The 12404-nt window shown below is 51.1% G+C and overlaps 1 protein-coding gene across 1 annotated transcript in view; it reads right to left on the reverse strand.

Annotated features, from left to right (window-relative positions):
- Eya2 (EYA transcriptional coactivator and phosphatase 2) overlaps nt 1-12404 on the reverse strand; it is a 92627-nt gene that overhangs the window by 53878 nt on the left and 26345 nt on the right. The window contains exon 5 of the mRNA XM_055596085.1: nt 1579-1646. Coding sequence (XP_055452060.1) covers nt 1579-1646 — 68 coding nt within the window. The remainder of the gene's footprint in view (nt 1-1578; nt 1647-12404) is intronic.

Raw genomic sequence — 12404 nt, forward strand, 5'->3', positions numbered from 1 at the left:
CACCATCACCACTATCACCATCATCACCACCATCATCACCACCATCATCACCATCACCACTATCACCATCATCACCACCATCATCACCATCACCACTCTCACCATCATCACCACCATCATCACCACCATCACCACCACCATCACCACCACCATCACCACACCACCATTACCACCATCATCACCACCATCATTATCATCAGAGATTTGCCCACAAGAAACTCGTAGAAAGTTCTGGGGCCCCAGCTCCAGGATTTCTAAGGGAGTGTGAATCTGTGGGCAGCTCTTAGTGTGAAATGGCCCGACACCTAGAGTCGAGAATTGTGTCTGGAAGAGTCCCGTTTCAGGTACAAGCTTCGGGTTTGTGCGTGTAGTTCATGGAGCCGGAGGAGAGAATGTGTGCTCCTCACGTGTCCGTGTGTCAGAAACCCAGGAGCCTTCTGGTCTGAGGGGATTTCAGACTCACAGGAAGAATATATAAGGGGGTCCTTTAACAAGTCCCCCCAAAAGTCCCGGAGATACCCAGGCCCTTGAGCCTGCTCCGCCACTGAGCTGCACGCTCCATCAGCAGGCTAATTCTTTTTTAAATGGTTTATTTTTATTTTACACACACTGATTGGCGTTCTTCCGCCTGCATGTATGTCTCTGTGAGGGTGTCAGACCCTCTGGAAATGGAGTCACAGACAGTTGTGAGCTGCCATGTGGGTGCTGGGAGTTGAACCTGAGACCTCTGGAAGAGCAGCCAGAGCTTTTAACCACTGAGCCATCTCTCCAGCCCCTGTAGCTTAATTCTTTTATAAAAATCATTTATATGTATGTGTCTGTGTGGATGTATGCCACATGCGTGCAGGTGCCCACAGAGACCAGAAGGTGCCAGGTGCCCCGGAGCTGGAGTTACGGGCAGCTGTGAGCTCGGAGGTGGATACTGAGAATCAAGTTCCAGTCTTCTGCTATTCTTAACCACCGAGCCCATCTCCCCAGCCCGTAGTTAAATTTCCTCCTGGCTGTTTCAGACAAGGTCTCATGTAGCCCAGGCTGGCCTTGAGCACACTATCTAGCCGAGGGTGACCTTGAACTCCTGGTCCTCCTGCCTCACCCTCCTGATGGCTGGATTTCTGGTGTGCAGCGCCACGTTCGGCTCTTTTTCCAGACTAACTCTTAACCGGCTCCAAGGGAAACCAAGTGAGTCCCTCAGAGGCCAGCATCCCGTGAAACAGTGATGGAGCTCCCGTCAGACCTGGGAGTGAGATGTGTGCTTCCCTGGAGAGGCTCATGGTCCCAAGAAAGCATGCATGCTGCGCTCACAGCCCGAGTTCAAGAGCTGCTACATGCTTCGGGCTCAGGTAAGATCGACTGGACCTGACACCTTGGGGGTCTTGTAATTTTATCTCTAGCCATCTTCTGTCAGATCTGGCGCCTGGGATTCCCCAAACCCAGGGCTAAGGAAGCAGGTCTCTGGTGGGGATTGTGTGTGTGTGTGTGTGTGTGTGTGTGTGTGTGTGTTAGCTCTCTTGTGAGCCTGTGTGAAGGGGAAGAGCTACAGAGAGAAGCAAGAAGAGAACTGGCAGGCGCCATGTGTACCTGGTGCACGCTCCCAAATCCAGCCGTGCTGGTCAGTCCGTTGGCGCCTTGATAGAGCCCTGTGGTGCCTGTAGGAAGACAGGACAGGTTAGGCTTCCTCCGTGACCCCCGTCAGGGAGGGAGAAGGAGAGGCAGATGCGGCTCTCCGGCCTGGGGTGGGGGTGGAACCTGTTACCGAGCCAAGGCTTCTTGACCTTGGCTGCTTTCCTTCTTCTTTCTTTCTTCTTTTAAATTTTCATTTGTTAATTTTTATGTGCACTGGTGTTTTGTCTGCATCTCTCTCTCTCTCTCTCTCTCTCTCTCTCTCTCTCTCTGTGTGTGTGTGTGTGTGAGAGGCTGTCAGATCCTCTAGGACTGGAGTTACAGACAGCTGTGATGCTGGGAATTGAACCCAGATCCTTTGGAAGAGCAGCCAGTGCTCTAGTAAATGAGGAAAAGAATATTTTTCGAGGGAGTAAGGAGAGCCGTAAATGTGACCCTTCGCACAGCAGTGTCAGCCTGCTTGCTGCGGGTTTTGAAACATTGTTTTATTCTAGTGCGCCTGTGTGTGTGTGTGTGTGTTTAATAAATTATTTATTTATTTACTTTTTTTTTTATGGGGGACAGGGACAGGGTTCTTTGTGTAGCCCTGTCTGTCCTGGATCTCTAGACCAGGCTGGACTCCAATTCAGGGGTCTGCCTGCCTCTGTCTCCCAGTGTTGGGATTAAAGGCATGTGCTGCTATGCTCAGCCCCAAATTATTATTATTTTTTGAACTGTGGTAAAAAGGATGGAACATTTTATCCAGTTTAAAGTGTACAGTAAAGGGCATTAAATGCATTTATACTGTGTTTCAGGCTCATAACATCTATCACTAAGACTTTTTTAGAACATTCTGGAAAATCTCCAGCCTCTTGTAGAATGGGAACCCTATACACATGGAAAAAACCATCCTCCCACCGCCCCTGGTAACTGCCATTCTGTTTGCCTATGGGTTCCGTTAGTAGAATCATCTAGGATTTGTCTTTTCGTGATGGCCTCTCACTTCCTCCTCCTGTCAATCACCGTTCTCATTTTCTCTGTGGAGGAATGCGGGCTGAGGACTGTGGCTTGTGTAGGGTCCCGGGGCTGACAGGCTGTACATCTGAGAGAAGCTTTATTCACTCTCAAGTTCAAGCAAACAGATCCTGTGGTGTAGGGGACAACCCAAAGCATAATAGATGTCTCACTGGGGGCAGTAGAGGCGAGACTGGTGTAACACCCTCCAAACTGCTCCACAAAAATCACCCCCAGCCCAGAAATCCACACCCAGAGACCCGGCTCTTCAGGCATGCCGGGGAAACAGGCAAACACAAGCCACTGAGAACCCTGGGGTCTGTTCTGGAAGTTCTACCCCAAGAGCAAGAACAAGGGGGCACTCATGGGGAAGGAACAATTAGTGACAAAGGGAAGGAAAGGGATCAAAATGTGGCTGGATGAAGCAGTTTCCAGTGGCCCCCTCCCAGGGTCTGATAGACACCCAACACACACTGGGTCCTTTGCTAAACTGTCATCAGCGCTTAGCAACACTCTACAAATGGGTTTCCTAACTGAGTAAAACGCGAGCTTCCAAAGTTAAATCTGCGTAGGTAACCCTGCGCCCATCTTGGATCACGCTGGGAAAGAGGAACACTGAGGAGCTAGGCTGCCCAGGCAAGCCAGACAGGGCTCTGGGAAAAACAACCAGGCCAAAATTCCCAAGCCTGCCTGGCTCCCACGGAGGCCTCTTGGACCGTCCTCCAAGGAGCCACACAGCAGGCAGCTTTGCCCTTTCCCCTCGTAAACTTAATGTCAAGTTGCGTCTAATGCAACAGGGTAACAGACTGGATTGTGGGTAAGGGTAGATTCTGAGAAAGCCTCCGCCTATTCCAGGAAGGAGACCACCCAAGACCGACCCAGGGGTGAGCAGGGGAGGGGCGTGGTGGCAGACACAAGGCCAGACACTGGCGGCAGCCCTTGGCCTCTGCCACAGGCTCAGCCTGCCCTTCTGGAGGAGGCGGGGGGAACTCTGTTTTCTCACGTGCAGAAATAACCATGCCTACCTGCTCTCTACCTACACATCCAAGAGAGATGGCAGGAGGTGTCTCTCCTCATCTCTAACACTTCCATCAGCCACCTCCGAAGGACCTGGATGGTGCCTGGACAAAGGGTGGGGTCAGGGAAGGCTTCATTTGAACTGAGGTCCAAAGGAGGAAGAGGAAGTAGCTGGACAAAGAAGAGGAGGCAGACACACCAGGCCTCTCTCCTGCCTTCCACTACACGGTGGCTCCTTACTCCTAAAGGGCACAGATCTTATCCTAGTGTGACCCACTCGGATCTACTCTGACCCACGGAGATCCCACTCTGTCCTCGAGGCTAGCCTGCATACAAGAAGCCTGGGAGGAAAGTCTAGGCTAGCCCATTCCTCTCAAGGTCATGTCTTAGGTCCTGGTTGAAGGGACTCTGGCCACCTCGAGGGTGGCAAGCCTGTGTCTCTTATCTCTACCCTCTCTCCTTCTGGGGCAAAGAAATCTCCTCGGCGCTGAGAACTTGGTCCAGAGGATCCTCAGCCAATACCTTTTCTTTCACTGGTTACCCTGGTGACCCTCCCTGCCCCAAGATGACAACCAGCTCCAGTGTTCTCCTTCTATTCTGCATGAAACTAAGGATGACTTGGGGTAGACCTGAGGAAGGGTGGCCACAGCCAGGCCCTGGCTCTTTCTCTAAACAGCTCTGTGTTTATTTTTACTTTGTGACTCAGGGTCATCTGGAGAATGGAGAGCCGAATAAAGCAGGCCCCGCATGGAATCCCTCCTGGGCCGGAGAGGACCCCAGAAAGAGGTGGCATGAAGTCTGGGGCCGCAGTGCATGGGACCTGGAAAGGTTTCACAGGCTCATCTTGATGGCGGGTGTTAGACGCAGACATTGCTGGCTGGGACAATGCGGTAAGGGATAGGAAGGCAGGAGGCTGGCAATGCAGGTCCTGCCGGAGGCCCCCCCCCCCTTGCCTTCCACCCTCTCTCAGAAGCAGAATGCTCTCAGCTAGACACAGGCTGGTTAGAATAAGCTCTGCAACGCCCAGCCTCTTTTGTGGCTAGCTGTGGCGATGTGACAGGTTCTAGACAAAAGGAGAGATACAATGGGCCCTGGTTGTGCCCTTAAAGGGAAGACAGGGCCTAGGGATCTTTCTGTATCAACCTTCCCGGTGCTGGGAATACAGGCAGTGCCGCTGTGCATGGCTTTTTATGGACGTGCTACGGATTTGAACTCAGGTCCTCATGCTTGCATGGCCTACATTGCTTTGCCACCTCACACGGAGATGCTAACGAAGTGATTCATTCTATGGTCCCTTTTTCTTATTTTCCCCACCTCTTTTCATTGATTTATTTTCTATCAATTCCCATCACTCACAAGCAGTAACTGTGAGGTGTCTGAAACTGTTTTTCTCTGTGGTTTTTTTTTGTTTGTTTTGTTCTTTTTTATATTTTTATTTTTTTTTTTTATTACTATAAGGAAACACTGGAGGCAGGTTACTCTATAAGGAAAAGAGGTTCGATTAAAACCTTAGGCCCAAAGTGCAAGATCAGGCTGCTAGATGAATGAGGAAGGCTCTTCCTTTTGGGGGCGGGCGTTGAGACAGGGTTTCTCTTTGTAGCCCTGGCTGTCCTTTAACTTGCTCTGTAGACCAGGCTGGCCTTGACCTCAGAAATCCACCTGCCCCTGCCTCCCGAGCACAGGGATTAAAGACCTGTGCCACCACCGCCTGGCTGAGGAAGGCCCTTTTGATAGATACCATGATGGCTGAGAGTGTGTGTGTGTGGAAATGAAAGATCCCATCAGCAGGCAGAGAACTGGGTGGCCATGCTGGCTCTTCTATGACCCGCTTATATCTAGCTAATTGAGGGGTCCCATGAGAGCCACCCTCCGAGGGCAGACAACTATCTGCAATGTATCTGGGGGAGAGAGGAGCAGAGCTGGGTGAAGGGAATGCAGAACTTGTGTAAAGAAAATAAAGTTGATGGGAGAAGGAGCCCCAGGAGCCCCACGCACCCTGGGTCCTAGACACCACCCACGGTCCAGAAAGCCACAGACTCTCCTAAGTACCCGTGTTCCACTCCTTTGTGTGCATGTTCACAAGTTTGTTAAAGATGCTTGTGTATTTTCTAAGTATACAGAAAGCTTTTGGAGATTTACATATATGTCTCAGGACACTTGTACCCAGTAGGTAAATTACATGAAACAACAAAAAACCCCAACTGATCCTTTGTAAAAGACCTTGACAGAGAGCTTTTACAAACAGCAAGCAGAGGGGAGTGTCTGCGTGTTTACAGTGTGTAAGATGCTGATTCTCCCGTATCATAATGGCCTCAATCATCTCTTTCCTGGGACTGAAGTTTTGTTCTCAATAACCAGTGTTTTCCAAATGTACCTACCTGGCGTCCTAAGCCCAGTGTCCCAAACCTCAGGGTTTGGGAGAACGCCATTGGAAGTGTGATTAACCCCAACATGTTTTAAACTGCCTTGTTCAGCCTCACTTGAAGGCTGGGATACAGCAGGGAGGAAAGGGACAAAATAAAGAACCGTGTTTTAAATCCTAAAGTGGCTAGGGAAACACTTGTTAGTTCTGACTAGGTACCAGAGTTAAGCCTAAGGGTCTGGGTGACTGAAGAGCACAATAACTGGGGCTTACATCTAGTTCTTGAGATTAAAAATTTATCCTTTTTAATTATGCTTTGTCTATTCCCAGAAGGCAAAGCTTTGAAGAGTAAGAGCTGGAGGCCTGGCCCTGCCGAGGCCCCGCCCCACCTCGCCCTGGCCCTGCCTCCCACCTCAAGCCTTCATCCTGGGCATCCTTCATTCTCCCCTCCCCCAAACACTCACTGGTTGAATCTGAGGCACCTTCAGAGCCTTCAGAGCTTAGCGCTTGGAAGACAGCAGGGAACTCACAGGAAACTGATGATTTTCCCTGATGCCTGCAGATGAGCGGGTGATTTTTCTAAGCCCCAGTTTCCCTTCTGTACGATGGAGCTAAGTGTGTGTCACCTGGTTAGCATCTGACAAAGATTCTAAGAAACTAGGTTCTTGGGACAGAGCCATCCAGAGTAGGCAATCAACAAACTCTAATGAGGACTTGCATTCTTTCCCCTCTTGGCAGGCTGAGGATGGGGATTGTGATGAGTTGGCAGCTAGCCTGAGCTACATTAGTGATAACGTTAGACAGTAGAGTATGAGTGAGTACAGAGCTTGACCTACCCAGGCTGAGTTCTAGGCTCTGAGACAAACAGGGATGTATAGGCAGGGAGACTCAGGATTCCAGCCTCCGTGCAGTGCAGGGCTGGGTGTGCTGGTTGAAAAAGAACGGCTCCCACAGGCTCATGGATGCTTGGACATCAGGGAGTGGCACTGCTTGGGAGGGATTAGGAGGTGTGGCCTTCCTGGAGGAAGTGTGGAACTGGGGGTGGGTTTTGAGACTTTAGAAAGCCCAAGCCAGGCCCAGCGTCTCTGTCTCTCTCTGCTGCCGGAAGATCCATATCTAGAACGCTCGGCTACATCTCCAGAGTCATGCCTGCCCGCCTGCCGTGCTTTCCACCATGATGACAATGGACTAAACCTCTGAAACTGAAAGGCGGCCCCAGTTAAATGTTTTCTTTTATAAGTGTTGCCATGGTCGCCGTGTCTCTTCATAGCAATAAAACACTGACTAAGACAGAAAGGGAGGTGGAAATTGGGTTCAGTCAGATCCATTGCTAAATCTCACAATGGCCTCATTCACTGGTCGTGTGAGGCGTATTTAGCTGGCTGGGAAACAGTCTTGAGTCCTCAGAGGTGGTTCTATCCCCAGGGCTGTCACATAGGCTGGTATAATGTAGGTAGAAGGGGAGGGCAGAAGAGCCAGGAGGCTGTTGAGCAGAAAGCCAGCCTCTGTCCTACCACATGCAGTGGTGATAGAGATAAAAAGACAGTGCCAGCAGAGAGGGTACAGGCGGCAGAGTGGCGAGGCAGCTCCTGACCCCTGGGACAGGGCCTGGGTGTTTGAGGTTTAGCTCAGCAGAGGGTCATAGGACAGAAAGGCTTTCCGAGCACGCTTCAGCTCTCCACCAGAGACCCCTTTTCAGCCAAGAGCTTTACATGAACTCACAGGCCTACAGATCACCAGCACACAGAATAAATCCTAAAGAAGCTCATTTTAGAGCTGATCTCTGCCACGCATGTCGGCTTACTGCGCACGGCAGAGGGAAGTGTGTCCTCGTGGTCACAAGATGGGATGTTTGTCCGGTGCCGAGGGGTGCTGGTGAGGGGCAGAAGGGCCTTTCTTTCCTGGCAGCACTCTGACACACAGCGGTGGCGGCTGCTGCAGTCCTGTAATGTGGGACAGCCTCGAGTCTGAGTCAGTGCATCAGGGGGTGTTTGCTGGTGTCTCGTGGCAGGATGGCGGCCCCAGCATGTGTTCCCATCCAAGGCTGCAGTGAAGTTACCCACAAAACATGGGCAAATGCTGCCAGGGACCCCTGGACCGCCACATGTTTGATTTTGAGTCAACTTCTAGTCCGTGGATGTGCACAGGCCAGCGTGGGCCACGCAGGGAAACCTTGTCTGATATTCTTCTCCTTCACGCCACCCACAGCAGACCTTGTGGTTATTCCACCGCAGGGGACTTCCCGAGTTAGTTTTTGGGTAGTTAGGGACACTAGCCTTTCGCCCAAGACCAACATATCAGTTCAGGACTTTGAAAATATACTTTAGTAACCTCCTGGCTGACTGTGCTCAGTAGATAGGGGACAATCTGACAGAAGTCAGGGTGTCACCTCAGGGCAAAGAAAGGCCAACACCTGCTTTGTGAAGGGGTGGTTGTCGCATAAGCCATGTTACAGTCTCTAGGCTAATACTTCCTTGCAGTAAAGAGAAACTTCTCCAAACTGGTTCTTTACAAAGAAAGTCAAGGCTTGGTGGAAGGCCCTCAGAGGCGACCTGGGGAAGCCTCTGAGATCACACAGGCTGTGCCTGCCGCCGGCAGAGCCAGAGTCTCGGAAAACACTGACTACAGCTGGGTCCTCCGCACATCCCAGCTCAGCACCCACAAAGCCTCCTGCTCTGGCTTTCCAGGAAGAAGCAAAGACACTCCACTGGCCCACTCAATCCAAGGGGCTCCCCTAAAGTCCCCCAGGAAGAGGGGGAGATCACTAAGGTGAGGGCTGACTCCCCCACCCCACATGCTGTTTCTGCTTTCAGATCAAAGCCTCAAGCTCTGGGGTCCTTCAAGCTATAATTTATTACTCGCCTTCAAATCTCATGCTGCCATTAGAGGGTGATGGTCCGAGCAGCTGTCGACCTCAGCTTTCATCTCAGCAGGATTTATTTCCACTTCTCCCTGTCTCCACCTCCCATCCTCACAGGTGAACCGATCCCAAAGTCTCTAAATGGGGTGTTACTTCTCTCCTGCTGCTGTCACGGGGAAGGGTGGGGTGTTTTTAAGCCCTTGCGACCTTGGCGCGGAGTCCATGCTTACTTCCTAGCTTTGAGGTCCTTGCCGGACAATGTCCACCCCCGTGTCCTACACATCTTCTGTGCTTAGTGTCCACACAGGGTGAACACTGGGCCAAGGGTGGAGGGCTTGCTCGAGGCTCCTGTTAGCGGCCACGAGACATGTCAGGGTTGCAGTGTCCCACTTGACCTGATCATGCCCCAAATGAGCTGACACAGCAGCCATGAGGAACACCAGGCACCCAAAGGAAGGGCCAGTCACTCAGACACTTCAGCTACGTTCATCAAACAGGTCAGTGTGGTCAGGGAACATGGCTCAGCTGATGGAGTGCTTATCCAGCTTTCACAATGCCCTGGGTCCAGTCCCCGCTACTACACAGCCTAGGAGTGATGGTACGCCTGGGTGTGAAGGCAGGAGGAGCAGAAGTTCAAGGTCATTCTCAACTGCACAGTGAACTTGAGGCCAGCCTAGACATGAGACCTTGTCTGAAAAAACTAAAAAGCAAAACAAAACAAACACAAGCACAAACAGAAACCAAACAAGCCACTTGTGTGTGCCCTGACCTCTCTTTGGTCCTCCTGGCTCCTGGCTTTATCTGGACTGAGACGTGGGGTGTGCCAGGCTGGCTTCTACAGGCCCGTGTCTTACTGGGATGGTTTGGGAGGAGGGGCTCCTCCAACCACACCAGGAACAAGGAAGAAGCCATCAGCTGTGACATTCCGTGACCGCTGCACTGGAGGACTGAGACTTTGTAGCCCTGGCTATCCCAGAAATTTCCTAAATTCTTTACATGATCTATATGGCCCGTGTTAAGACATACACTCACTGCTGGAGAGACGGCTCAGCGGTTAAGAGCACTGGCTGCCTTTACCTGGGTTCATTTCTCAGTTCCTACATGGTAGGTCACAACCATCCTTAACTCCAGCTCCAGGGGACCAAATGCCCTCTTCTGACCTCCAGGGATCCTAGGCATACGTGTAGAACACAGACCATCGATGCAGGCAAAACATCCACACACGTGAAATAGTAAAACAGTTTTTAAAAATAACGAACTTGTTGAGGGAAGGAACTGGAAAGAGTGGAGGGAGGGGGAGATGGCAGTTACATATGACAGAAGAATAAAAATAAATAAACTTGGGCCCTGAGAACACAGTCTCTCTCTCCCCCCTCTCCTCCCTTTCCCCTTTGCCAGGCACTGGTTCCAGGACCTCATCCACACTCTGCCCGTGAGATGCTCCTCAGCCTCTCGTCATTGCTTTGTCCTATGTCCTGTTTGTAGAAGTCTCCATTCTCATTTTTAAGAGGCTGGTAGGAGAAAGTGCTACCCAGGGCTCTCCTGTAGGCGTGGGGAGGAGCCCCAAGCTTAGCGAAGTGTTCAGGGGGCAGAGAAGCTGAGCAGACAGTGGGATGAGGGCGCCTTAGAGTCCGCCCACGGAGATGTGGGCTCAGTCACACCGTGGGACCTGAGCTTCCAAGTGGTGGGGACAGCCAGCTCTGCCACTTCGCCATAGTGAGCATACTTGCATGTAGGCAAGTGTCACACATACAAACAACCCCCCCCTTTCAGGTTCCTCTGTCCTCTCTGTCTCTGTTCCGGGAGCACTGCTACAGGCAGAAAAGCCCACTTATCCATCTATAAGTTGGAACCCATGTGGCTGGGAGCACAGAGGTCCGATGGCCCTCCAACCTTAGGACTCAGGACACACATGTCCTCTAGTCTGGGTCAGTGCTGGGTTGCTTCTGGACTCTCCCTTGCTCCTCTGGGGCTGGGGTGGTTCTCCTTTTTGTCCTGCTGCAGCTCTCCCCTCTCTCCCCACCCCAACCAGCAACTGCTCTCTCAGGCCTAGTCTTATATCCCAGAGGGCTCATCACATTCAGGTTCTGCTGGAACCTGTGTAGCGCCGAACTGTGTCCTCCTAAACACAGGCCCCACAGAATGTGCCCTAGCATGGAAAGGGTCTTAGCAGCTGTGACAGGACCCTTAAACCCGTGCCAGGGTTCCCAAGAGAGGTAGAGAAAGACACAGGGACCCTGAACGGAATCCCACAGGGCAAGATAGTGGGGTGGGGGAGGGGGGCAGGGGGCAACCTGGTGGCTTTCCAGTTGGGACCCTCCTATAACTCACTTCATACTTCTGTCCTCCAGAACCACATGGAAATAATATGGGCTGTCTCAGGTCCCTTAGGTTGCAACACTTGCTGCAGCGGCCTGGGAAATAACAGAGAGCCCATTTTGACTGTCCCTTAGCCCTGTCTGACTTCCTTGCAGACACAGACAGGGTCCTCCTGGTCCATCCCCCAGCCTCACTGCTTCTCTTTTTGTCTCTCACCTCCTCAGTTCTGGCCATGACGACTCTGTCATTCCTCAGTCCCCAAGAGTGCCACCTTTGCAGGGGGCTGTTCCCTGTCTGGAATGCCCTTCCCTGTGTCTTCCCATAGGACCCACCTGCTGTCCTTTTCCCTTTGCTCAGATCATCTTCTGACCCAGGCCTTCTCTGGTCTAACCAGTTTCTCAGCCCACCCCAACTCTGTTTTTCTATGTGACTCTATTGGCCCCTGAAACACTAGGATTCTTTTCTTTTCTTTTCTTTTCTTTTCTTTTCTTTTCTTTTCTTTTCTTTTCTTTTCTCTTCTCTTCTTCTTCTTCTTGTTCTTCTTCTTGTTCTTCTTCTTGTTCTTGTTCTTCTTGTTCTTGTTCTTGTTCTTCTTCTTCTTCTTCTTCTTCTTCTTCTTCTTCTTCTTCTTCTTTGATACAGGAGTTCTCTGTTTAGTCCTGGCTGTCCTGGAACTTGATTTGTAGACAAGGCTGGCCTTGAACTCACAGAGAACTGCCTGCCCTCTGCCTCCTGAGGGCTGGGATTAAAGGTGTATGCTACCATGCCCAGCTATAGAAAATTTTATTAAATTAGAAGAAGAAGAAGAAGAAGAAGAAGAAGAAGAAGAAGAAGAAGAAGAAAAAGAAAAGCAGCCTGAGGCAATGACTCAGTGAGGGGAGGGAAGGGCCTGCACAAGTTTGGATCCCCAGAGCCCATGTAAACCACAGGCATGGGGAAACATTCCTGTAACTGTGGCATATTCGAGGCAGGGACAGGAGACTGGGGAGCTTGCTGGCTGGGCTAGCCAAGGCAACTAGCTCCAGGGTTAGGGAGAGCCCCTACCTCAAAACAAACAAACAAACAAACAAACAAACAAACAAACAAATAAATAAATAAATCGGACAGTGACTGAAGAAGATGCCTGCCATTGATCTTTGGCCTACACACATGCTTGTCCATATGTGATCCCCCCTTCCACGAACATGTTTGAATACCAAACAAATCAAAAGAAGATTACTGTGGGCCTTTGCC

The sequence above is a fragment of the Psammomys obesus genome, unplaced genomic scaffold, assembly GCF_907164565.1.
Source record: "Psammomys obesus unplaced genomic scaffold, mPsaObe1.curated_primary_1811, whole genome shotgun sequence".
NCBI classification, from domain to species: Eukaryota; Metazoa; Chordata; class Mammalia; order Rodentia; family Muridae; genus Psammomys; species Psammomys obesus.